This window comes from Medicago sativa, chromosome 7 (assembly GCF_051527215.1).
Source record: "Medicago sativa cultivar Bolivia chromosome 7, Bolivia_mono, whole genome shotgun sequence".
Lineage (NCBI taxonomy): Eukaryota > Viridiplantae > Streptophyta > Magnoliopsida > Fabales > Fabaceae > Medicago > Medicago sativa.
Genome location: NC_140755.1, coordinates 8,680,224 through 8,707,404, shown reverse-complemented (window position 1 = coordinate 8,707,404; position 27,181 = coordinate 8,680,224). Strand labels below are relative to the sequence as shown.

At 33.0% G+C, this 27,181-nt stretch overlaps 4 protein-coding genes and 1 pseudogene across 6 annotated transcripts; 3 read left to right on the top strand and 2 right to left on the bottom strand.

The window, feature by feature from the left end:
• The first annotated feature begins 3,242 nt into the window (after positions 1-3,242).
• On the top strand, positions 3,243-3,551 carry LOC146904014 (uncharacterized). Its single transcript, XM_085728211.1, has one exon. It carries the CDS (start codon positions 3,243-3,245, stop codon positions 3,549-3,551), a length of 309 nt encoding a protein of 102 aa, XP_085584337.1.
• Positions 3,552-4,250: 699 nt separating this feature from the next.
• On the bottom strand, positions 4,251-10,576 carry LOC146904013 (uncharacterized). 2 transcript variants are annotated; one of them, XM_085727275.1, is made up of 9 exons: positions 10,314-10,576; positions 9,014-9,068; positions 8,539-8,574; positions 8,412-8,456; positions 7,405-7,488; positions 7,194-7,259; positions 6,832-6,870; positions 5,062-5,161; positions 4,251-4,479 (listed from the first exon to the last, which is right to left on the bottom strand). In XM_085727275.1, the coding sequence occupies exons 1-9, from the start codon at positions 10,508-10,510 to the stop codon at positions 4,325-4,327; spliced, it is 777 nt and encodes a 258-aa protein (XP_085583401.1). In that variant the 5' UTR covers positions 10,511-10,576; the 3' UTR covers positions 4,251-4,324. The 2 variants fall into 2 exon arrangements, with proteins under 2 accessions (XP_085583401.1, XP_085583402.1); XM_085727276.1 differs by lacking the exon at positions 4,251-4,479 and adding an exon at positions 4,600-4,773.
• A 743-nt stretch (positions 10,577-11,319) lies between these two features.
• On the top strand, positions 11,320-13,200 carry LOC146904012 (pentatricopeptide repeat-containing protein At3g61360 pseudogene; annotated as a pseudogene). The gene has a single exon (XR_015019468.1). The product of XR_015019468.1 is annotated as a pentatricopeptide repeat-containing protein At3g61360 pseudogene (transcript).
• Positions 13,201-14,570: 1,370 nt separating this feature from the next.
• Positions 14,571-18,390, bottom strand: LOC146904011 (coatomer subunit zeta-3-like). The gene is made up of 6 exons (XM_085724747.1): positions 18,234-18,390; positions 17,117-17,276; positions 15,759-15,906; positions 15,583-15,660; positions 15,418-15,502; positions 14,571-14,853 (listed from the first exon to the last, which is right to left on the bottom strand). The coding sequence occupies exons 1-6, from the start codon at positions 18,243-18,245 to the stop codon at positions 14,794-14,796; spliced, it is 543 nt and encodes a 180-aa protein (XP_085580873.1). The 5' UTR covers positions 18,246-18,390; the 3' UTR covers positions 14,571-14,793.
• Positions 18,391-20,969: 2,579 nt separating this feature from the next.
• LOC146904010 (V-type proton ATPase subunit d2) lies at positions 20,970-26,593 on the top strand. Its single transcript, XM_085724746.1, has 10 exons — positions 20,970-21,266; positions 23,870-23,990; positions 24,193-24,300; positions 24,394-24,496; positions 24,719-24,799; positions 24,907-24,992; positions 25,078-25,137; positions 25,248-25,296; positions 25,927-26,061; positions 26,198-26,593. The coding sequence occupies exons 1-10, from the start codon at positions 21,086-21,088 to the stop codon at positions 26,327-26,329; spliced, it is 1,056 nt and encodes a 351-aa protein (XP_085580872.1). The 5' UTR covers positions 20,970-21,085; the 3' UTR covers positions 26,330-26,593.
• The last annotated feature ends 588 nt before the right edge of the window (positions 26,594-27,181 follow it).

Sequence of the window (27,181 nt, the reverse complement as noted above, 5' to 3'; positions counted from 1 at the left end):
CTTCAATTAACATAAAACTTCTAACCCTAAAACCAAGAACAACAATTCATCAAATTTCAGAATTATATACCATGATTATTGAAAGGAATCCCACCCTTACCTTAATTCAGCAACACCAAACGTCAAGCTACCGCAATCGATTCCTTCCTAGCTCTCTCTTGGCCTCTTCTAGGTTTTCTCTCCAAAACCAGTTTTCTTCTAATGTTTTTACGTGAAAATGTTTCTCTCCCTTTTTCTTTCTTTTACTTCAAAAATATCTCTCTTTTCTTTTCTCACCCAACTCCCTTAATTTCTATTAATTTCCACTTAATTCCCCTTAACCAAAAATAAATACTATTTCTATAATATTTCTATTTCTCATATTATTTCTATCCAATAATAACAACATTCATTTAAATAATACACAACCCCAATATTCATATAATAAATAGCATCATAACATATTTCATATAAAAATCATATAAAACATATATTTCACATAAAATCATATATATATAGCAATTAAAGTCATATAAAAATATTCACACATCTACTAAAATATTAGAATAAAAATGGGGCGTTACAGCGACCACTGTGCACTAACCAAGCCTGTTCTACTAAGGGCATGCTGTCCGCGCTGCTGCTGTCCGCACTGCTGTTGTGCTATGACAGCAGGCTGCTGCTGCAAGGGAACAGAAGAATGCTGCTGCTGCGCATCAGTAGACAAGCCTGTTGTAGCGCGCGGCAGATTCGCATCCTGCCACTCTTGAACTGCCGAGCCCTATCAACTACGTGTGCACTATTCTCAGTCACATCCTCCCATATTTTGAGGTTCCTATGTTTCCATAAACTCCAACAAATCGTGCCAAACCTTTGCTGAATATCCGGAGGCAAAATTTTAAGCAAATAAAAGATAAAATTGACAGCAGAATCTGTATGAATGGCAGCGTTCTGGATGTCAAACCAAATACCGGCTGACTGCCAAACTTGAATGGAAAAAGGGCATTCGAATAACAGGTGGTTCAGGTCCTCAAAATTGGAATCGCAGCTGGCACATTGATTCGGACACGAAACACCCTTATCTTGCAAGCGGACTCTAGTCGGTAAACATCCCCTACACATACGCCATAACAAATGCTTTACTTTTGGCGGGAGCTTTAAACGCCAAATTCTTTTCCAATTACCAGGGTGATGAAGGTGAGAAACATCAATTAATTCTTCCACACATAGCCTGTAAGCACTACGCACCGAGTAACAACCATTTCTCTCCGCTTTCCAAATGATGCGATCATTCGTAACTTGTTCAAACAGAGGCGTGTGCAGAATAGCATCAGCGATATCAATACTAAAAACTTTCCGAATAAGTGGCTCATTCCACACCTTACCATGTGGAATATAAAATGTGGGTCAGCCAATCAAAATTAACAAAACTTTGACAAATATACAACACGTGCATTAATTGAAATGATATTATTGGAATTAGCTCGGAGTGGGGATTACAATTGAAAATAATTCCAAGGTTTTGGTCGACGTGATAACAAGAAATTGGAATATTAATGAAAGTGTTTATACGATAATTTGGTGCATCCGCGAGTTTAAAAACATGAATTGGCAAGTGCAAGATAACCATACTTGACGTGAAGGTAATATAGCAGCGTGAAGCAGCCAATTGGTTAACTAACGCTTTGAGTTGCATGTAATTCATCGTAAGCAGTTTTAAAATACTTTTGATAACATATCCGAGCTTGCATGCATCAGAATGTTCATTTAGATTTATAGTTTTTTTTTTCTTTATCTTTTGTCCTCTTTTGCACAAGAAAAATGATTAAGAGAGTTAAGAGCTTGAAAAAACTAAAAGCTTCGCTCTTTTGGATTTTCATTGTAATGTTGCAGAGAGATTTCTTAAAGGGACAAGAAAAAAAACATATATTGTATTTTATTTGTAAAAAATAAAACATATTATTGAATTCTTATTCAATAAAGTATATTCAACGGATTGAAATAATATTGAGTATATTTATTAATCAATTTGTATTTGGTTTATAAACATATATCATTACACATGTAGAAAATTTCATGCCAATAAAATTTAACAACTTAAACAAAAACATCAGAGAATGCTGAGGATAATTGAAATATTATCCTTTTTTATAGACTTGAAACATAAACAACAATATCAAACATCTGTGTGGGTCATTTGTAACATTTCTACCTCTCAACTGTAACGAGTACTCCAACATACAACCTACATTGTCATTTCAGTTATATTTAAGACTCCCTTTAACGGTAGTTTCATACCTGTTTCCCAATCTCTTATCTATTATAGTTTGATTTTCATTGTAGTATCAATTGAAGCTTTTCCTATTAGTCATGGTATTGTTTTATGGAGTTAAGCCTTAATATTGGTAGCAGAATTTTTGAAGAATGTTTGTCCTTGATCTTCAATTTTTTGCCTTTTAGCTTTAAACCAAACATATACTTGTTGTAAATAGTCAGGTTGTTGTTGAATAAATAAACAAATAAAGAGTAATAATATTTGTACAACCATTTGATGAAACTTTTGTGACATTATTCTTTTCCTTTCTTTTTATTGGTCAAAAAATGGTCATACAAATATCATTTATTATAAATAAATACACTGCACTCAAACACTTTTGCACATTCCTTTTTTGGTTGGCTTGTCGTGATGTTGCCCCAACTTTGTCTTTGCTGAATCACAAGAACATAGCTCCGTCTGCTACTTGCTCTCGTTGCAGCGCCCAGGACGAGACTTTTCTCCATTGTGTTCGTGACTGTACTTGTTCGTTAAGGTTATGGCACCACTTAGGCTTCACTTATGCTGATTTTTTCTCTTCTATTGATGCTCATGATTGGCTTAGAAGGGGAGCTAAGGGTTCTCATGCTATCATTTTTTCTGTTGGAGTTTGGTGGTCTTGGCGACATCGAAATCTTATGTGTATGGGTGGTGAAACTTGGTCTTTGCATCGCCGGCTTCTAACACAAAGAACTCAATTGAGAGCATTCTAGTTAGTTTTCCTCCTTCTGCTGCTACGGCTAATAGGTACAGCAGATGGAACAATAATAATATCTCGGGTGCAATTCTAAACGTGGATGGAAGTTGTCATGGTACTCCTATTAGAACCGGGTTTGGTGGAATTCTGCGAAATGACTCAGGTTTATTCATTGTGGGCTTCTCTGGTTTTATTCCAGACTCTAATGATATCTTGTTGGCTGAACTGTCTGCTATCTATCACGGTATAACCATGGCAAAATATTTGGGTTATGCGGAGTTTGGTTGCTATTCAGATTCTCTTGCTTGCATTAATCTTATTAATGGCCCCATTGAGAGGTACCATATTTATGATGTCCTTATCCAAGACATACAACATTTGCTCCATCAAATCAATATGACAGTTTCTCACACTCTTAGAGAGGGGAACCAATGTGAAAACTTCATGACAAAGCTTGGAGCTTATTCTGATGTTGATCTTCTTCTTCATGAGTCGCCCCCTGATGGTCTTATTAATCTTCTCAAAAGCGTTGTTGATGACACTTTGTTCCTCCGGGAGTAGTTAGCTTTTTTGTTTTGTTTTGTAGTTTCTTCCTTTTATCATTGTAACCAAAAAAAAAAAAAAACACTTTTGCACACCAAAAAAATTGTCATTGTAAATTTTTACTCCCTCCCACCCTTAATACAAGAGTAATTTACAAAAATCACGGATATCAAGAATAGTTGTTGGAGTAAAAAATTGGTTTGAAAAATGTCCGCCTATTACTAAATTGCACTTTATATATAAATGCATTCAATGGTGATTTTTCATATTCCAAAACAATTGGTAGTATTAATAAGGGTATAGTTGGGAGGTTGGATATGATGAACATGGCATCAAAGGTCAGCAAGAAATCAAACATCATATAGAAAGCCTCATAGTTCACGACTTTGCCGTGGGATACAATGTTGTCGTGTGGTCATTCTTGAATTGTTAGTGTTGGGGAGCAGCGGGAGCGGCAATTAGCTAAACATCTAGGACCACTAAAAGACTTTGACACCACATCATTACCAAAAATCTTATGGCATAGGATCATGAGTCCCATCTCTTATATATTATCCAACATTTCCTCCATTTATAGTCAATGTGGGATTCAATGTATTAGGGAGTTGTGATGCTAGGGATAAATGTGGAATTATTAGAATTGAGTTACTTGATTCAAAATACTACTTCTAGTTTGTTAACTGCTCTAACAAACTCTAAAAATGTTTAAAAAATAAATGCAACATGCACTTCAAAAACCTCATAGAATAAAAGAAAACAACATCCATTCCATATTTATATTGACAGAAATGTCACCTATTCACAGCTTGGTTACCTAACAAGGTAGCAGACTGTGCAAGTTTATATATCTTACTGAAATTACATTGAGAAATTGCCTCTTTATCAAATATAGCATCTGACAAAACAACTGCTGATGCTCCTCCCATAATATATTCCTCCATTGAATCTACAAACAATTTGAGGTAAATTTTCCAATGGTGTTAACTTAATCTGCTAATTAAAATGCATACTTGTGTCTATCAAACATGTATGGAAGAGTTTACTTTCTAATAATAAGCAGCAATCTTTGATAGCCTAAAAAGCAAAATCGATCCTGTGAAACCTGTTTTATCGTGCATCCGGCTACAAACCGTTAGATTAAGAGAGTAGAATTGTCTCTTTCTTAATTTAACGGTCTACAATTGGCTAGTTTTTTATTTCTTAATCTACGGGTCTGCAGCCGACTCCAGATGATCCAAGTCTAGATGCTCCAAAAAAAGAAAAATTTAAATAAGACCAACGTTGAGAATGAGAAATAATATGTTTGCAATCGGTAGCTGTGATGCACCTGTGCAATTATTTATTTGTTTGTTTCTGTTTTTAATTTTCTATGCAAATGATAATACATTTTGATTACAGTAATATCTGAGAATTTTGGACATTTAAATTTCTGCTAACACCAAAAAAACCTCTTATTCTGTTATAGACGGCATCAGAACTTAAAATCACTCAAATGTATATAACTCAATAGAAGAAAATGTGAAACTACCTATTGTTATTCCCTGAGAAGCAACCATAGAAACATGAGGAAAGGGCTTCTTCAGTGCTGCTATATACTGAAATCCTCCAAGTGCTGAAACTGGATAAATCTATCACATGAAAAACCAAGTTAACATAGAATGCACTCTATATTATTGTATAAATAAAGAAATCAGAGAGTATAAAGGTAGAAATGAATCTACATAATCAGATAGTTCTAAATATGCAAGCTAGGAGGAACTCGGACACTCGGTCCACTTTAAGATTCTTCAATATCGAGGTCATATCCCATTCAATGCAGTGTTGTTAAATTTAGCACCCGCATTAATTGCGGTTTTTGCAGGAGTCATTAGGAATTTAGCAAATTTAACTACATTGCATAGCGGAATTTGAACAAATCGCTACTGTTCCGCAATACATTATTTAGTACAAAATATTCTGAAATAGCAACGCTATAGCTCTGTCGTGTAGTGTAACTTGGACAAACTGCTGTTTTCCGCAATCCTCAATTGAGAACACTGATTCAATGTGACACCTCCCTCACACTCATAACTGGACTATGTTTGAAGCACAAACTCAGACATTGAGACCGGACACGACACAGACACGTCGACATCGATAATAATTTGACAAAATGAGATCATTCAACGTAATCATATGTGTCGGTGTCACAGGGGCGGATCCAGACTTTTGTTATACGTGGGGCTAAATTTCAAAAAAATAAATAAATAATGCAAACTATATTAAAAATTTCAAAAAAATAAATAAATAATGCAAACTATATTAAAAATAAGAAATAACATTGTTTGATACAATACATTACAATGAAAATCTCGTCTCCTATCCATTTGTTGAAAACGAGTTAAAATGACATCATTGATAATTGTTAAAAGAACATCTCTTTCTATATAAGTTACAAGATGGTCATTTAGCCACTGATCATCCATTTTGTTACATAGGTTACTCTTCATAACTTTCATAGCTAAAAAAACGTGTTCAACACTTGCAGTTGCTGCCGGCAAAAGCAAAGTCAACTTCAAAAGTGTATAAACCATAGCAAATGTGTTGCATTTATTTGTTTCCACAAATTTTGCACTAAGATCTGAAAGCTCTTTCAACTTAGAAAATTTTCGGTAAGATCGAACATTTGTAATATAATTTTTAAGTTGATGGCGTAACACCACTTCCGACACATCTATAAAATCATTTGGATAAAACCTAGACATCCTCAATAATTTGTTCCCATCAAAAATTGCAAATGACTTTGCGGAACTCAAACATAAAACACATTGTAAAAAAGATAGTTTACTCATTTACTAACTTGTTCTTTCTATTATTAAAAAAAAAATAAAAAATAGGGAAAAGGCATGTGGGGCTTTATCTCCACATAGCCCATATGTGCAACCGCCCCTGTGGTGTCATGTCAGTGTCGGACAAGATAGATATCCAATACTGGGACATGCCTGATCCGAGGAGTATTTGTGCTTCATAGATACCATCTTAAAATTAGGTTTAACATAAATCAGTCCTACAAAACCAGCTAGTAAGGCGGGAGACGCCTCCCACATATAAACAAACTTTCAGGACATATCCCATGTATCAACAGTTTAAGTATAGTCGATATACCCTAAACTTGTCAATTTGAGATTCAATTTGGAATTTACTTTGGAAGGTATTGGGAAGAAATTGGAATGTAATATTATATTGACATTGTTTCATATAGATACAGAAGAAAAAGTTCTCGATTGATTTAAACATAAAAGAAAATAGAAAGGCTTACCTTGACCATTTTAGCACCTGCATCATATGCAGACAATATCTGCATTTGCAAACAATGATCATTAAACAACATTCTGTAGAAAAGCAAATGGAAAAATACTTTCACATTTTACTACTCCAGTCTTGGACTGTTTTATATACGAAAATGGATTAGGATGGTAACAATGACTAATAAAATGACATAATCAAAAATAAAAATGGAGAGAATAAACTAAAGTTAGGGAAATAGAATAATATCAGAGATAATCAAATATGATTTCTCCTAATTCTTATAGACAGTCAAATGCAATGGATTGAGCATTTATATTGCAGGAATAAATCATGAAATCTGTTAACAACTTGAACTTAAAAGTTGACACTTACTTCGGTTGGAGTCATTGTTCCGGGAATATATAAAATTTCACCACCTTGAACATAATCCAAAATATCCTGATAAACAAGTTCAAACAAAACTGCATATTGGTAAGACATCCTAGTATTGCCTCAAATACTGAAATTTGACAGTCAATAATCTCAAAATCCAATTCTAACAACAAATAATAATTATAAAGTAAATGTAAATAAAATTTCAAACCTTAACATTTGCAGGACTCATTAGAAATTTAGCCCCGGCGTTAATTGCAGTTTTTGCATCCTCAATCCTAAGAACAGTTCCAACCTAAGGGCAGATATCTGTTGAGTTCAGACAATCGTTGAAAAGAAATGTAAATCTTCTGTAAAGTAAATGATAGATATTTGATCATCTATATGTTACGAAGACAACAACAACAACAACAACCAAAGTTTTTTCGCACTCATCATGTTGGGTACATGTATCAATGAGCCATAATGTCCTATTTAGCACTGACACAGATACCGAATACGACATTAGCCCATCGACACCGGTAATAATTTGAGAGAATAGAATTATAAAATGTAACCATGTGTGTCAGTGTCAGACACTGGGCACACTTTCAATCAGGAGTGCTGCAGGCGCTACATAATCATATTATTATCATATCTAACGACATACTAATTTTCAATTCTATATACTTTTTAATGGTTTGGCATATGGTTTTCCCTTACATCGCTCTACCTCTAACTATATTCTTTCTTTAGCATATTCTATCCTTCATACTAACGCTTCTACAGATCTTCTTCACACATGTCCAAACCACGTAAGACAAGATTCTACCTCTTCTCTACAATGCACAAAGCCACTCCTCTTTTCTCTCTATAACTTTCATTCTTATCACTATCTTATTTCATGTGACAATTCATTCATTATAACATCAACATCTCTATCTCAAAGAAATCATACCAATTTGCAATAGGATTCATGTGCAAGCTAGTAATATCTTGTAATTTGAAGAGAGAAAATTACAATCTTATAATAATTTCATGTGTGTCGGAGATTCTAAATATCAAGAGTTACTTAAATTTTGGTTACATTATAGCATCAATAGTTAGAAGTAGAACATTGAGTTTGTCAGAGAGAATAACAATATTTTTTCCACATTCAGAAGCTTCAGTTCGGTTCATTTGATATAACACTGATGAAATGTAAGAAATCAAAAAGAAACTTAAAGAATGAAATCATACCCCTAGAGTAATTCTAGGATGCTCCTTCACCAGCTGCTGTAGAACCTACACAAACAAGAAACAAATTACAAAATTTAATCCTCAAAAACAAGGAAACTGATGAAGCAAATAAGGTTAGGTCACCTACCTCAAACACACCTGGAGTAGACATCACAATCTCCAACTACATGTGAAGAAAACAAAGATGTGGTTACAGATATACACTGTCATTGTAGACTAATTTTACACTCTCTTAGAGAATATCTAAGACAGAATGGAAGATGCACAGTCATTGTAGACTAATTTTACACTGACATCTAATGAGAATTCAATATTTTGCATTTATTTTAAGATGTGGTTACAAATTGGATTTATGTGGCAATACGAAGTTTTCATTGATTGTCAATGTAAAACTAATTTACACCGATAGTGTATCACCATTAAACTCTATTTTGAAATGGCATAAGGATGACTAATTTTCTCTCGAGATGGCCGAAAAGCATCTGAAGTGATTCAACTATTAGTATTATACGAAACTAATCAATATAAACGTTGTTGAATTTTCTTTTATTATTAAAAATCATTAATAAGTCAAGATAAAAGAACATGAAAAGTAAACTTACAACTGAAATGCCACCTGCTATTGCAGCATTTGCAGCTTCCAATGCCACTTCTGCACTATATGTAAGTGACAAACAAAAAGTAAGCCAACATAAACAGATTGGGAAATTTTTTATCGACTATAGTTGTGACTTGTCAAATTTTTCATTATAGCCAAATGTTAGAATATGAGTTGTTATTGTTAATATTTTCTCCTTCACCTGAGTCCGAACCCAGTTCCTTTAACTCCTTATAACATGGAAAAAACATGTCCATGATCAGCAAAAAGGGAATGCATAAACACACACGCGTGCAGACATACACCAGGTAAAATACCCTTCTCATCATCAACATTCGGCAACATATCTACAATTACGCAACACACACTGATTGATTAAAGTTGACTAATCCTCTTTCAATTTTGGCACTCTGATATTCAACTATTTATACACTGTCTCTTCCTATTCAAGCAACTATAGACTTCGCAAATCCTTGATACCATATAGCTTATCAAACCTACCTCATATGTTGCATACCACCAAAGTGTTCTCCCTTTTCATCGTTAATAAACTTGTTTTTTTAAAAGAAAAGAAGATTCCCACTAAAAATTCAGATTACAAAGCACACTACACATGCTATCATCTAAAGGGAATGATAGCCATTATTAATTTCAATTTTCATATTCTAAGGCAAGTACCAAGAAATCATGTCATAGAAGAAAACGATGACATAGTGTGAACCACAAAGATTTTATGTGCACTTCAATGTATACACACACATGAACACTGAATTAGACAATAACACCAACACGTACACATCGATAAAATTTTGTAAAAATGAAAGTGATTGTATCTAAGTGTAACTACATGTTCATTATCGTGTCGGCCACTTAAACACACTTACAATCTACCTATGTAACACACATAATTTATAAATTTGAAAGTGATTGTATCTAGCCACACATGTCATGGTTGTGTAGGACACTCAAATACACTTTCAATCTACCTATGTAACACAAACAATTGAAAGTGAACGTATGTAACCATATCTGTCATTTTCTTGTCAGACACACTTTCAATCTAGCTATGTAACACTGATAGTTTTGAAAAAAATGAAAAATTAGTCTCACTGTTATAATTAAAATGAGAAAATTGAGTTATAAACAATTTGGATATTATTTTTTGTCACTGGGCCATATGAAAATTATAAGGGACCAAATTAAGTTTTAACTAGTTCTACTTATTTGTTCTTCCCCTAAAGTAATTGATAAAAATGAGAAAGAGAAACCAAAATGAAAGCAAAGAAGAAAGTGGAAGGTGGGACCTATTGGCTCTGAGACAAGCAATGACACCAGAATTCTTGATTTTGCAGAGTGTTTTATCAACTGTGGTGGATACTGAAAGCTGAGGATGAGACTCAGAGACTTTGCATGTAACCCTACTAGGAAGACGCATAGAAGAAGTTGAAGAAGATAAGCATTGACATTGGTACATGGTTAAGGTTGTACTTGCAGAGGTCATTGTTTTGTAGTTGCAAGGTTCTTCTACTTGTTCTTGTTATTGTTCTACTCTTGTGTTTTGTGAAAAGACGACATGTGGGTTTAGCGGAAGATTTATAAGAGGCTTATCCATTGCATGTCCCGAAATTTTACTCTAACGTGGAAACAAAATATTAAAAGAAATCAACAACCATTTTTTTGCTATCTCAAAAAAAGAACCTTAGATTTTCCTTAAAAAGAATCTTAGCTTTTATTTCTAAAAAATGTGGTCATTTTTAATAGCTAAGATCAGCTTCATTGGTCTCTTTTAAGAATCTACTTTGAGGTTTCATATATAGATCCTTAAAGTACATTTTTAAAGGATAAATAAGAAGTAATAGCATAGATCCGACCCTTCATTCGAATTAATCGAATATATCAAATACATTCATATATTCAACGTCGTTAAAATCGTAAAAGATGAATATGTGAACAAACTCACAACATATAAGTTAATTGTATACAACAAAAAAATGTTTACAAATATAATGAAAAATATCAACAAGAATATCGTAAAATATCAACAAATATAAGTTAATTGTATAATGAAAATCGTAAAAGATGAATATGTGAACACACACATGATTTGCAACATTGACATTCAAATCATTGATTGAAGTTGTAATTGAATAAAACCGATCTTTCAACAAGAATCAAACATACATCACAACAAAACAAAATTCAAACAATCACCAACAAAACAAAGAATAACCCAAATGTCTCATCCAAACGATAAAATCACGAAAGATAAAAAATTTTAAAAAAATATTTAATTAAATTAAAATAGAGAAGATAAATGAAAAAAAAAAAGTGATTTCGGATAAAAAAATTAAAGCAAAAATCACCCTTCAAAAAAGGAAATCGAAAAGAGAAAGAAATAAAGAAAAACTATAGCGAAGACGAAGAAGTTACAGAAAGTTCCCTTCTCCAGTTCCCTTCTCATTCCTCTGTTTCCTTTCACGCATTTTATCAAACACATGGTGGGTCTCTTCCATAACACCAAAAAATGCACAAACTCTTCTTCAACAACCTCAAAAACCATATCCACACTCCAAAACCAACCTCATACATATTCAACAACCTCTTCACAACACAATCCAAAAATCTCCCTAACATAGACACAATCACAACAATCATCAACAACCACCCATTTCCACAAAAACCCTTACACCCAACACTCCTTCACTATTTCCCACCATCAACACCAATCCCATCTTCCTTGATTCAAAACATTCTTACACGCTTATTCGCTTCGCATTCCAATGGTCTCAAAGCATTGGAGTTTTTCAATTTTGCTATGAAAAATACTCACACCAACCCATGTTCAAGTTCACTTGAAATCACACTTCATATATTAACAAGAATGCGTTACTTCGATAAAGCTTGGAGCTTGTTGATACAAATTGCGAATACACGCTCTGATTTGCTTACATTGAAGGCAATGAGTATAATGTTGGCGAAGATAGCCAAGTATAAATCTTTTGAGGAAACGCTTGATGGGTTTAAGAGGATGGAGGAGGAGGTTTTTGTTGGGAGAGAATTTGGGAGTGATGAGTTTAATGTGTTGTTGAAAGCTTTTGCGACGCAGAGGCAAATGAAGGAGGCGAGGTCGGTTTTTGTTAGGTTTGTGGATAGGTTTAAGGCGGATACGAAGAGTATGAATATTTTGTTGTTAGGGTTTAAGGAAACGGGTGATGTTACTTCGGTTGAGTTGTTTTATCATGAGATGGTTAAGCGGGGGTTTAAGCCGGATAGTGTGAGTTTTGGTATTAGGATTGATGCTTATTGTAAGAAAGGGAGGTTTGGTGATGCTTTGAGGCTTTTGGAGGAGATGGAGAGTAAGAAGTTTGTTGTGTCGGTTGAAACGATAACTACGCTGATTCATGGAGCGGGGTTGGTTCAAAATACGGGGAAAGCATGGCAGTTGTTTAATGAGATTCCGTTGAGAAACTTGGTTGTTGATTCTGGTGCTTATAATGCTTTAATTACGACGTTGGTTAGAAATAGGGATGTTGTATCTGCGCTTTCGTTGATGGATGAGATGATTGAAAAAAAAATTGAGCCGGATGGTGTAACTTATCATACAATTTTCTTAGGATTAATGAAATCAAGAGGGATTGAAGGTGTGTCTGAGCTTTATCAGAAAATGACTCAGAGGAAATTTGTTCCGAAAACAAGGACGGTTGTGATGCTGATGAAATATTTTTGTCACAATAGCCGGCTCGATTTGAGTTTAAGTTTATGGAATTACCTTGTGGAGAAAGGGCATTGTCCGCATGCCCATGCTTTAGATCTTTTGGTAACTGGGTTATGTTCAAGGGGTTTGGTGCAAGAAGCTTTTTCGTGCTCGAAACAAACGTTGGAGAGAGGAAGATATATTAGTTCTACAGCATTTCTAATGCTGGAGAGGTTTTTGAAGCAATCACGTGAAGTCGACAAATTAAAGGAGCTTGATCAGATGATTAAAAAATTGCAAAGTGTCTTACCACCATCTAGAGGACATGCTACTGGTATTTCTGACTCCAAGGTTATAATGTAGCATCTTTATAATTTCAAATATAAATTATGTTACCGCCTGATTTTGGTGAATTTTTTCCTGTATATTATTAACATGTATAATTCTTTAAATTATGATTAAAGGAAGTTGCTATTTTATTACCCCAAGTGACAAAACTAACGCACTTACATTTTATCTAGCCATCTAATATTTATGTTTAGTTGGTTTGAGCTAGTGATTTAGCCTTCAATCTGTTCCATGCATGATCATTTAGGGCCTGTTTGGATGACATGTTTGAATTTTTCTACGAACATAAGTACTTGTGAGACTGTTTGGAATAACTTATGGAAATATCTTATGACATATCCATAAGCTGTTTTTAGTGAATTTTTCCTGTACATTAACATGTGTAATTCTATAAACTTTTGTTGAATGATTTTGGTTCTGGTGAGTTTATATACATCAAAGACATGACATTCTGTTAATTAAAATCCTGTATATGTTTTAAGCCTATTTATACAATTCATTTTCTTAGAGGCTTTTTGAAATACAATTCTTTTTATACATGAATAAATATTTTAGCCTTCACTGTAACTCATGCAATGAATAGTCACTTCTCTATGGCATGTTGTTAAATAGCAGCGATAGCAGAGCTATAGCCTATAGCATAGTGGATTTTGACGAATCGGCTATGAAAACCATGACACTATCCTAGTTTCATTAGAAGGGAAATGGTGGCCGCTATTTCAGTTTCTCCTAGTTTATTTTCCCGATGAGATTCAGTTTCTCCGAGCTGATGTGTGGCAATAGCGGGAAAAAGAGAATTGTAGGGTTTTTAAAAATGACAAACTGAAGAAGCTGCATGTATGGCAAACATGATGTATTTTTATAATAGAAAAACTGAAGGGTTGGTGTTTTTAATTGACTAAACGGGTTAGTGATTGTTATACACCTTTATTCACTGTAATACGGAAAACCTTTCAACATACAAGCTATGCTCTACCTCCACTCCCTTTCATATTTGTTTGCAGCATGCCTTTTTTTTTTATATGTAATCGACTTATTTCAACCGTTATGTGGTTTCCTCTATTTGTCTGCAACACTATCTGCTATTTCACATAGCGAGTTTTTGGTATTCTGCTATTTTCTACAACCTGCTATTCATAACACTAATTATACCCAAGTCATAACACTAACGCTGTACCAATTTATATGGACCATAGGCAGAGGATGCTAATTGGGTGAAGGTATTCCTGTTCTTTCTTTTTCAATTGTTATGGATTTTGAGCTAGTGATCTATTGTTCAATCTGTTCCATGCATGATTATTTATTGACCAAATTAAGTTTTAGCCTAGTTCTATATTGTGGATGCACTTCTACATAATCCTTGTGCCAAGGCAAAAAGGAATCTGTGATTGCTACCTAACAATATTAGGGGGATTAATTTCTTGCTTACTAGATGAGAAGATATATAGCCTGTATTTTGGTGGAACCAAATGAAAAACTATGGTTTCCCAAGATAATTTTTATTGAAACAACAATTTCCTTCTTTCGTTAAACTTGCATTGTATAAATAAATGATTTCAAGTATTTGAAATATAAAACCAGAACTACAACAGATTAAAATCAAACCAAGATCAACTTTTATGATATGATACTAACCATACCAACTTTACTAGGTAGCTTACAACAAATGAGAAGATAAAACTAATTGTCGAGGTAGAAAAGTCCCTCAAATATAACAAAACACTCTTCAGTTCATTCAAACATCATTTTAGAAGGGTTCTTGTCAAATGTTCTCTAGCTGTTGCCCATGCTTGCGTTAGCGTCTGCAATATCAAAATTTCACTGTCAGGTAAGATCAAAGTAATTTGATGTGTTTATCGTCAAAACTCTGTGATAATGACTAAGATAATAAATATTTATGGTCCTCCAAAGTAAAACAAGTATGAAGAATAATTCTAGCAACTTCATGTATATAAGGAAAGTTATGAATCTGGATCCTCTACACCTAAAGTATGGTGCTTCATAGGGTGTTGGCAGCATTAGATTTTGAGAGAGAATACCTACAGCTAAAGTATGGTGCTTCATAGGTTGTTGACACTATTAGATTTAGAGAGAATATCTACAACATGTGAAGTACTGACACAAACACCATACACGACGCCGACATGAATGTAACCACATATGGCAGTTTGTTGCCTAAAAAAAACGTCAGTGTTGGGTCGGCGTTGGACACTCAGACACCCCTTCAATATAAGTTTTGGTGCTACACAGCCTACAACTGCAGAACCATACTTCTGCCGTAGAGGATCCAATTTCGGAAAGTTGATCTGTCTAGAATGTTAACACACATAACTGAAATAAAGTAAACAGAAAGAATGTAGCACTACCTGCTCAGACAAGGAGGAGTCAGCATCTATGGTGTGAGAGGTAACTTTTTCGGCGATAAGTGGTCCACTTGTTTCGAGTATCATCCTTCAAGTGAGGGAATATTTTTTAAAAAACGAATGGAACTCATGAAAGTAACAAAATGTAACTAAAAACCAAACGCATACCCTCCATCAACTATCTCGTCAAGGCATAACAGAATGAGATCCAAGTTCTCAAGTGCCTCTCTTTTGTCAACATTATTCCTATAAATGATACAAAAATTACTTTATAAAATAGGAATGATGAATAAAATAGGATCCATGACATATTGATTCAAGATATAAATTTACAGCCAAAATACCTCAACAGAAGGGTGATTGCATCAAAGAAGCCCTGAAGAACTGAAGCTAAAACAATCTCATTTTCGTCATCGCTGCCAGTGACAAAGAAATGCAGGTCTTGTGCAAATTTGTAAATAATGATATTGTTCTCAAGTAATGTTATTTCAGCTGTAGATAACGCCAAACAACATATCAGCTACATAAGAACACACATAAAAAATTAATGTCTATATGATACAATGGCCAAACTTCCACAGTTCCACATAGTGAATGTCATAATAAAATAAACAATATTCCAAACTAAAAAATTTGGCAGTTAATTTCATAAACTCGTATTGGGATAGAATGGTCAATCTTCTAGTTGCCTCAAATTATAATCTGACAGTTTTTCATTCCATCAGTGATTAGCAAAAAAGTTTTTGTTCTCCTATTTAATAACTACTAGTACATATGACTTGATATATTGAAGACCAATACTGATGTGTGTTCACTGACCAAAAAAGAAAAGGAGGAGTAAATGTAATACTGATCAAGCCTAAGGTTGATAGATTTGTTTTCATCACATGTTGGAACTGAGTTTCTGAGTCTGATTAAGTACATTTAGGAACTGATTAATCAAACTTCATTAGTTAATATTAGTTAATGTGTACCAATGGGATCAACCAAAATATACATACTTGGTAGGCTTACTTGCTGCATTCCATGAAAAATGAACACATTCAAGCGCCAAGGTTTTATTTTTTGTGATCTTTCCTTCCATCTATGCAAGAAAGTAACTTTTTTTCATGCTCTTCATATGTTTTTAATTATCATTATTTTGGTTTGCTGATAAGACATTTTTCACTTTTGTCCATTATATTTATCAAGTTTTTTCTTTTGTATAACATATTCAACTCATCCTTACAAAATCGACCTGTTAAGGTGAAAGATGTCACTGTGTAATATATTTTCAGGTCTTATCTCTTTTTATTGTAAGATTTGAGATTTTCCCAATACACTCCATCACGCCCAACACTATTGAGTTTCGTGCATGGATAATATGGTGGATGACTTGAACCTATAGACTTTGATATCATATTAGGCTTTCCTATTGAGCCTAAGTCATTCTTTCAAAACCGATTTATATGGTGGGAGTCGCTCGTTATAAACTTCTTCCGTACCTTGTCTATTTTCAATGTGGGACTTGATTTTTTCTCAATAATATTAAACAGAAACCAAAAACTCTCCAATTACTTATTGTGAGCTCTAAGATGATAAGATTATAGTTATACAAGAAAATTTACATACCCAGTAAACATCAATAATCATGCAAACTAGCATATGGTAGAAAATGATTAGTTCATATATTGTGATATCTGTTAAAATCTGTAATGGTTACCTTCTGTGCGAGCATTTGTCTTAATAGTCTTGGTGAACACAAACTTCTCAAAAGCTAGTTTTGAACTGTTTGTTGGCCAGTCATCTGAAAAATACTTGACTGCAACACGCTTTCCCTCTGAGTCTAAAAGAAGGATATTTTTTATCATAGGACATGAAACCTACAAGAAAGGTGTGTCACATGATACTTGTGGCCAATAATACCTTAACACAAATATTAATAGCTCCCTCTTCCACCAGCTCTTTCTAAACATGCAAATCTCATAAACAAAACAAAAAAGCAATGGTACAATGTAACATGTTTTTTTAGTTTCACGATGGTCTCCTCATATTTAAACCTTCAAGAAGCACTAGTCGTGTTCTCAAAGGTTTCTGGTAAAGTAGCATTTAGGTTGGCTGAACTGATGTCGAAGATGGATTCAGTGGGTAATTTCAAGTGGGAGGATAGTAAAAATCGATCGAGAACTAAAGGAGAGAATATGACGAGGGAGAAAGTGAGGGTTTACTATCTTTGAAACATTTGACAGCACACTATTTATCTTCTTTCTCCCTCGCGAGACACATACAATGCACAACGCCATGAAATCATGTATGGCATTAGTTCGATCAAATCTTTGACGCTATTTTAATGAAAACCTTCAAGAAAGCCATTAGTGTTTCTCTAAATCAACCACTGAATTCAATAATGTCATCAGTTTGATCAACTGCGACACCATTTTATCGCAAACCTTCGAGAAATATAAATTGTGACTGTCAGCCAATAAAGTTTTATGATATACTTCACTTATTCTTGTCTGATATTATGTTACCACCAGGTTGCAACATCAGCACACGATATTAATCAAACTAAGCAAATACTAATAGTATAATGTCATAAACAGATCTGAAATTGAGATAGACACGATATTAATCAACCATACAACATTGATGATCCATCCAACTAATGTAAAAGAGAATAATGTGACTTATTTATCAAAAAAAAAAAAGATTCCTAATACTTATAGGAACATGGATTAACCTTGATGGATCAATGTAAATAATAATAAACAAAGAAAATGTGACATATGCCATAAAAATGCACATAACTTGAACGTGAAGAGAAAGAGAGAGACACATACATGAGATGCCATTTTGGAGAAACAGTGACTTTGGAGATGTAGGTAACATGTAAATGTGACAAGTGAGATATTCAATTTGGTTGAGACAAGGATGGTTTGGTAAATAGAAATATTGCTACCTTTGTCATAGCCAGAATCTGTGTTCAAACTAACTAACTCTGAAAATTTCAAATGAAATTTCTTTTTTCTAGTTTCTTTTACTATCTATTTTTTTTTAAATCAAATCATGTCAAATCCAATTTACTTAATTTTTTCAAAAAGTCTACCAATGTTCAACATCATATATCTCATATATTAACTCAAAGCTTAATTCTACGTATAATTTGTAAGTTAAAACATGAAATCCATGTAAGGATATGATCGGTTTGATTTGGTTTAGATTCAACTTTTTTTGTATATGGATGAAAATCAATCAAATCAAAGGATAAAAAGTCGTGCGTGTATTTTTCTTTTTTTAGTAGCTCATTTTATTAAACATAAAAAGATCAATACATGTAGGAATGTCATGATAAACTTGAGAGCTAGCAACCGTCTTGGCTAACCTATTAGCAACTATGTAGCTTCTTTTTAGCAAACTCAACATGAGAATTATATTTTTTTTGCTATTGGTCGGCGCTCAAATAAACAGACATGTATAGTGAAGGAGAATGTGGTAACTCGAGTTTTAACCCGAGATTCCACATAAGACGTCCGCACAACCAAACTCTTAAGTTGTGATAACAAGGAGTTGTAATAACTAGACTCAACTAGCATTTGGTATTCCTAATAATTAAACCAAACTTAGAACCCATTTCTTTGATCCAATCTATAGCAACAAGTAACGTCTTCACCTCACCAACAAAACAGACAAAATGGGCTCTAATCACATAGTTTTCGCACCAACAAACATACCTCTCAAATGTGGCAATTCCAACTTTATTATGATGCATAGCAAACGATGCATCCACATTGCACTTCAAGTGGGGAGGGCGTGTCCACCTTACATAACCAAATGTTATACTTGTTTTTGTCTTAATTATCTAGTTTCATAAAAACGAGATTTTTTATTCCACATATCGACCAAAAGATAAGTAAAATCTCATCAAGTGTTCGGTTAGTGATCAAATTTGAGTGGTGTACATTTTCAACTACTTCAATGTAAGCACTTAGTTTTAGTCTTATACCTAAAATGATATAATACTACTTACTTTTTTTTAATGAAGAGAATACTACTTAGTTTGAGTGATTGTGACTTGTAAGACAAGGAAGTCTCTAACTTGTGTGTTGGATCGATTGTAATTCTATGTGATTATAGTAAAAAAATATTATTGAAAGTGCAAGAGCTAGACTAACCTCGGATTTTGGGGTAAACGATGATAATTTGCTTGTGTTGTCTCTCTTTTTTCTCTCTAAATATCTCTCGCTCATTCTTTTGTTAAAACTCTTAAAATGTTTTTTTTAAAAAAACTAACACAAGTCAATCAATTTCTTGTGTTTTTCTCACATTCAGTGTCAACCTAGTTGAGATGTTGAAATTTTCCCCTTATGTGTTATTAACTCTTAGTTTACCCAAAAAATATACCCTTCTTTTTTGGTTAAAAAAAAAAAATACCCTTCATTTAAACTACTGTAATTACAACTTTATCTTTATTATGATATTATTAAATCTATGTTAAAAATATGGATTAACTCATTGTAATAGGAACTATATTTTTAATGAGAGTAAGAATAATTTCACTAAAATATGTATACTATGGTCAATATTTATTTAATAATGTGGTATATTATACAAAGAAAAATACAACTAAATGCAATAAAATAAACATATATTCATGATAAGATGCGTTGACTAAATAAACAAATTACTATATTTTTATGAAAAGCAATAAATATTATAACTTATAGTATGTATATGTATATATATATATATTTTTTGAAGAAAGTATATATATATGTGTGTGTGTGTGTATTTTTGGTCAAAGTAAGTTATAGTATCTTAGTCAATATTGATAGTTGATAAATATAAAACAACAACAAATAATTTTTTTATTCTTATTTAAATTTCTTCATAAAATATTAATTAAAATGAGAAAAAAAAATAACATAAGCTATCAAACATTTTTTTTGAGCAATAAGCTATCAAACATATCACAAATGGTTAATGAGCTCTCGTTAAGACGAACATTTGTAAAATGATGTGTACTTTAAATGAAACAATTATTAACCATACTTTATTTATCTTTTGATTGAACCTAGAAATACTGAACTCCCTTTCCTTTAGTACATGAAATTTAACACAAAAAAAAAAAAAAATGCAAAACATTTTCTTGTAAAAGAAGTTAAATTTGATATTTGTAGCTTAAAAGATAAAACATAGTGAGTTCAATTTGATCAAATACATGTAAAAAACAATAACCTATACATTGTTTTTCTTTCTTTGTTTTCCTAGAGTAAATTTTAAACGGTTTATGCTAAAAATTAGTCTCATTCGAATGATTATGTGATCAATTACATTGATTGATAGATATGACACGATACGATCTGCATTCAAATTAGTGTAAAAAAATTTTCTTTCAAAAAAGTAAATAAAAATGCACTTGAAATTTGTTAGTTTTGCAAGATAAAAATATTAACCATAATAATAGAAAAATGAGTAACAAGAATTTAACCCTCTAAAAAAACAATAATTCATTTAATAAAATTTCCATTAATTATTTTTTTCCTGATTATTATTGTTGTGTCGTGTAGAAGAACTACAACCAGGCACTTTCAACATCATCTCCTCTCATTCTCTGAAGGAGGTGCTTCGTTTCTCTACTTCCCGATCCATTTCCATAATCCGACCCGAATTCATTCAGATCCAATTTCCCACCATGTACGGATTCGAAGCTATGACCTTCAACATCCATGGCGGTTACCTTGAAGCAATCGTCAGAGGTCATCGTTCCGGTTTGTTAACCACCGCTGATTACAACAATCTCTGTCAATGTGAAACCCTTGATGATATCAAGATGCATCTCTCTGCTACTGAGTATGGTCCTTATCTCCAAAACGGTGCGTTTTTCGTTTTTTTTGTTTTTGAGATTAATCAACGATCTCAATTTGTTATTTAAAATTTTGATTATTGATTGATTAAATTATTATTTTTTAGTTAATCAGAAATGTTTCTGTTGTTTATGATTATGCGAAATCACGGTATTTTGTTTTAATTGTTGGTAGATTTGGAATTTGAACGTATGAATATTGAAATTTTGAGAATTCTTGATAAAATTTGTTGTTTGATGTTGAATAAAGTGTAGCAAATTTAAGTGCTTAGTTAATCGGAAATGTTTATGATTGTATATGCGAAATCGTGATCTAGGAAGCACGGACACAGAGCACTCACAGTGACATGTGGACAAAGATAAATTTTTTAGAAAATGACATGATTCACAATTCAATGTAATCACATGTGTCAGTGTTGTGTCAGGATCGTGGTGTTTTGAATGAAATTCATTGTTTGCTTTTGAAAAATTGTAGTAAAATTAAGTGATTAGTTAATCAGAAATGTGTATGTTGTCTGTGATTATATGCGAAATCACGATCTATGTATTCAGAAATGTGTATGTTCTCAACACTTAAAGTTGTCATTTTAAGTTGTAATTACATTTCTGATCAAATGTGTATGTTGTTCGTGATTATATGCGAAATCACGATCTATGAAACACTTAGTTAATCGGAAATGTAATTACATAATAAAAAACTTAAGTGTTTGACAAATGTCAGACACGGGTCACACTTTCCATCAAAAGTGTTGGTGCTATAGGGATCTTCTATAGAAATCACGATGTTTGGTTTAGTTGGATTGATGTTAAAAAAGTGTAGCAAAATTAAGTTCTTAGTTAATTGAAAATGTTTCTGTTCTTTATGATTATGTGACATTGTGTCATTTGTTTAAATTTTTGTATATTTGAAATGCTAATGACTGAACTGAAGGATTAATTATCAAAATTTTGAGAAGTTTTTATTTTTTTATTTTATAAAATTCTTTTGATGTTAAAATTACGTGTAATAAATTAAGTGCTCACGTAATCAGAAATGTTTTTTTTTTCCTTCATGATTATGCGAAATCACTTTGTTTCAATTGTTTGTAGATTTGAAATGCTAGCTGAAGAATTATTTCTGGAAACTTTGGGAAATTTTTGATGAACTTTATTTTTTGTGTTGAAAAAGTGTTACAAAATTCAGTGCTTAGTTAATCAGATATGCTAACGACTGAAGAATTATTTATGCAAATTGAGAGGGAGATGCTATTAGTGCAGTAATTTTTTTGTTGATAAATTCATTGTTTGATGTTAAAATTAAGTGTAACAAAATTAACTGCTAAGGATCTGTAAGACATACACTTTTGATCGAAGGGGTGTTCGGTGTCTGACACGTATTAGTGTCTGACATGTAATTGTTGTTTATGATTATATGCAAAATCTTGTTCTATGAAGCATGAACACCAAACATGTAATTGATGTGTCCGACACCGACATGTGTCGGATACCATGATACACCTTCGATGAGAAGTGTCATTGCTATAGAGATCTACAGAGATTGTGATGTTTGTTTCCGTTGTTTGTAGATTTGAAATGCTAATGACTGAACTGAAGAATTAATTCTCAAGTTAGAGAAGTTTTTGATAAAATTCATTGTTTGGTGTTAAAAAAGTCTAACGAAATTAAGTGCTTAGTTAATCAGAAATGTTTCTGTTATTTATGATTTTGTGAAATTGTAATATTTGTTTCAATTTGTTGTTGACTTGAAATGCTAGTGACTGAAGAACTATTTATAAAAATTTTCAGAGGGAGATGCTATGTAGTGTAGTAATTAATTTTTTTTAAATAAATTTGTTGTTTGATTTTAAAATTAAGTGCTTTTAATCTTGGTTATGAGTATCTTACAAGACATATGTGAGTCATATCTTGATTCGATATAAAACTAAACTCAATCTTGAATTTCGATTCATTATGATAAATCTCGAATCACTATAATGAATCTCAGTTCACTATATAATCTTAGTGCAGCCAGCCACTTTTTGGTTTGCCAATTTTGTATAGGCAGACACTCTTTATTTTTCATTTGATTTATGACTTGAATCTTGAATTATTTTGAGGTTTGTTATAATGATATATTAGCTTTTAGTTTTGCAATGTCTCTTGTTTTTACGTAAAAATGCCCAAATTTAATTAAGAATGTATCTTACAATTCATAATAAGATTTGATTCATAATTTGAAAACACAGATCTTCTAATTCACAAATTGAATCTCGATTGGATATCATGCTTCCTTGTCATGAAAACTTATGTGTTTATTTTATTGTATTGTAATTTAGTGACTGTTATTTTAGATATTTGATCTACTTTGGATGAAGTCTATGTCTCTATGATATTGTTACCCCTTTATTGTGAACTTCAGTAAGATCTTGTTTGTTTTATTTATTATATTTGTGTAAAAGTTAGCTGTTATTTCTGCGGGTTTTGTTCAATTTTCTTTGTTGAATGAAGAATTAGAAGATTTTGATAAATTATTGATTCAACTTTCACCTTATTAATATTATTCTTATTGTATACTTGATGATGACATGTAGTACTTAAAATTATTGATTTATACTGATGGATTACCTCTTGCAGAACCATCTCCATTGCATACCACAACAATTGTGGAGAAATGTACCCTTAAGCTGGTTGATGATTACAAGCATATGCTATGCCAAGCTACAGAACCCTTGTCAACCTTCTTAGAGTATATCACGTATGTGAACTTTGCTTGTCTGTTCGCTCTGTTAGTGTATTTCCTTGAATATGTGTCTGGTGTCTGACACCCTCATGTGTAGTTAATTACTTTCATTTTCTCAAATCATTAATGGTGTCGTTATTTCAGTATATGTCTCATATTTGGTGTCTCTGTCTGTGATTAAAACTGAAATTAATTTTTTTAATTTTTTACTCTGCAGATATGGTCACATGATTGACAATGTTGTTTTGATTGTTACTGGCACCTTGCATGAGAGAGATGTCCAAGAACTTCTAGAAAAATGCCATCCACTCGGCATGTTTGACAGGTACCCTGATTTCTGTGCATTGTACAATATATTGATCTTGGCACATAGAATATTGATTTTACTTTTTTTCTTTTCTGGTGGGATTCTCCTCAGTATTGCCACTCTGGCAGTTGCTCAGAATATGCGGGAGCTTTACAGGCTGGTTCTTGTTGACACTCCTCTGGCGCCATACTTCTCTGAGTGCATTACATCTGAGGTAAATCATCTTTCCAGAAAATATTTGTTTCCCTCTATTTTGTTCAACATCAATCAGTTTGTTGTGTTGATTGTTGTAGAATTGTTGTTCAATTGCAAAATCTGAAATATATATATATATATATATATATATATATATATATATATATATATTTACCCCATGTTTATATTTGATTAGTTTATTTCTTTGATGTATCTGCTCATGGCTCTTGTTTATTTCTAGGACTTGGATGACATGAACATTGAAATAATGAGGAACACTCTTTACAAGGCATACCTTGAAGACTTTTACAGATTTTGTCAGGTGAAGCCTCTTTGTGATTTCCAAGTTTCTTTTTTGTCAGCTATTTATTTGTATTCCCTTGTGATTTCCTCCTGACTTTCATCAACTTTAATGTTATTTGTAAACAGAAACTTGGAGGTGCTACTGCTGAGATAATGTCCGACCTTCTAGCTTTTGAGGCTGATAGAAGGGCTGTTAATATTACCATCAATAGGTAAAGTACTAAGCAGTCTTTGTATAATCTTTTTGTTTATCTGGATATCCGCATAACTGGCATCCATGGTTTCCACGTTGTGCAGCATTGGAACTGAGCTTACCAGAGATGACCGTAGGAAGTTGTACTCTAACTTCGGTTTGTTGTAAGCTCTAATCCTTCAGTTAAATATTTAAAAAAAAAAAAAAAGAAAAAGAAAATCAATATACTGCTTTGTAATGCTTATTTTACTAATGACCAACTTATTTTTAACAGCTACCCATATGGTCATGAGGAGCTTGCTGTCTGTGAGGACATTGATCAGGTATGATTTGCATCTCAATTGTTTTAAACGTTTGGTTGTTGCATTGCTGATGTACAATGTTTTCCCTCTTTCAATTTGTATGCTTCTTGGACCCTTCTAGATTGTGTTTCTTAGGGCAGTAGATTATTTATAGATTTTTTTTATTAGTAGCTAAGTCAGTGTAATGTGCTGCAACTATATATATATTTTTTTGAAGAAGCTAAATTAGCCCACTTAAATTGACACTGGAGAGAATCGAACTTGAGACCTAAAGGAGGAGCACACTTCCAGGTCTCAAGCCAATACCACCAGGACAACCCAAGAGGCTTGTGCTGCAAATATATTATTCCTCTTATCCCTGGTTTAACTGCCGTTGCATGACCTTAAACCTGTACCGCCAGGAGACTGCCCTACTTGTAGATGATTCTTGTTTTAGGGATCTCATTGAAACTTTCATTTCATTTTTTTTGAGCACTTTCGTTGTTACTTCATTTGTAATTTTAGTTTCTTTTGGCTACCAATTTCTTGTCGGTATCGGCCCTGAAATATTTGAGATTCATCATTGTTGTCTATAACATCCACTGATTTCTAGTTGATTTCTTTTAGTATTGCTTTTTTAGCCTTAATTCTTTTACATGGTTGCTCGCGTAGGTTCGTGCTGTTATGGAAAAATACCCTCCTTATCAATCTATCTTTGCGAAGTTATCATATGGGGAGAGCCAGATGCTTGACAAGGCATTCTATGAGGAGGAGGTCAAGAGGCATTGCTTAGCATTTGAGCAACAGGTTTATTTTTTAACAGTTCAGAATATCATAATATTAAGCTGGAAGGATATTGATTGGCTTAATTATAAATGTTTTTGTATAGTGTACGTTTGTTTTATTCATTCACTAAGCCATCCTAATTTGTATATATTTACAGTTTCACTATGCTGTTTTCTTCGCATATATGAGGTTAAGGGAGCAGGAGATCAGAAATCTTATGTGGATTTCAGAATGTGTGGCTCAGAATCAAAAGTCGAGAGTTCATGACAGCGTTGTCTTCATATTTTAGTCTGATTGATTACTCATTGTTATAGCTTGTATGTTCGTTTCGACAAATTGTTGTGTTCCTGCATTCTACACCCGAGTTGCCGATCATTAGAGACTAGAGAAGATTGTGATACAAATAAGTAAAATCTTCTGTAATATAGATGGGGGATCTTTTGTCAAATTTGATTAAATTATGTTCAGATTTAAAAACACTTATGTTGAATTTGTATGTTGTGAATTGTGATAATAAATTTTCTTATGAAATAAACTTTGATAGATTTGTTCAGGCATTGTTTTCTTAATGTCTGTCTTATATTATTTAGATGATTGGGGGCAAAGCTTAGGAAGATTGCCATATTTTGTCAAAAGGCAAATAGAGAACTATGCTATAAGTGAATGTCTTATCTCACCCTATTTGCCTCTTGCGTGCATTTGGGAAAGCATAAAATACGTCGTTACCGCCGACCACCACAGCAACCACTCCCCGGAGCTCAAATTCAACGACCGCAAAACGACGTCGTTACCGTTGCAATTCTTCGTTCGCATGATGTGGAAATGTAACACCATAGTCATCCACGCTTCAAGAGAAGACACAGTGGAATCTATTCTCGAACAAATTTCATCCAAAACCAAAATTCCTATTGAACATCAACGATTGATCTACAATGGAAAACAGCTTCAGCAACAACAAAGTCTCAGCGAATGCGGCATCGAAAACGACGCCAATCTTCAATTGGTTGGTCAATTGAAGAGTATAGGGCGTCCTGTAGTGTGGAATTCTACAGATGATATTGTTTCAATGATTCTCAACCTCTGTAGAGGCGAATCGCTGAATGGTGCTTCCATGATTATTCATAATCACTTTGCAAAGTAT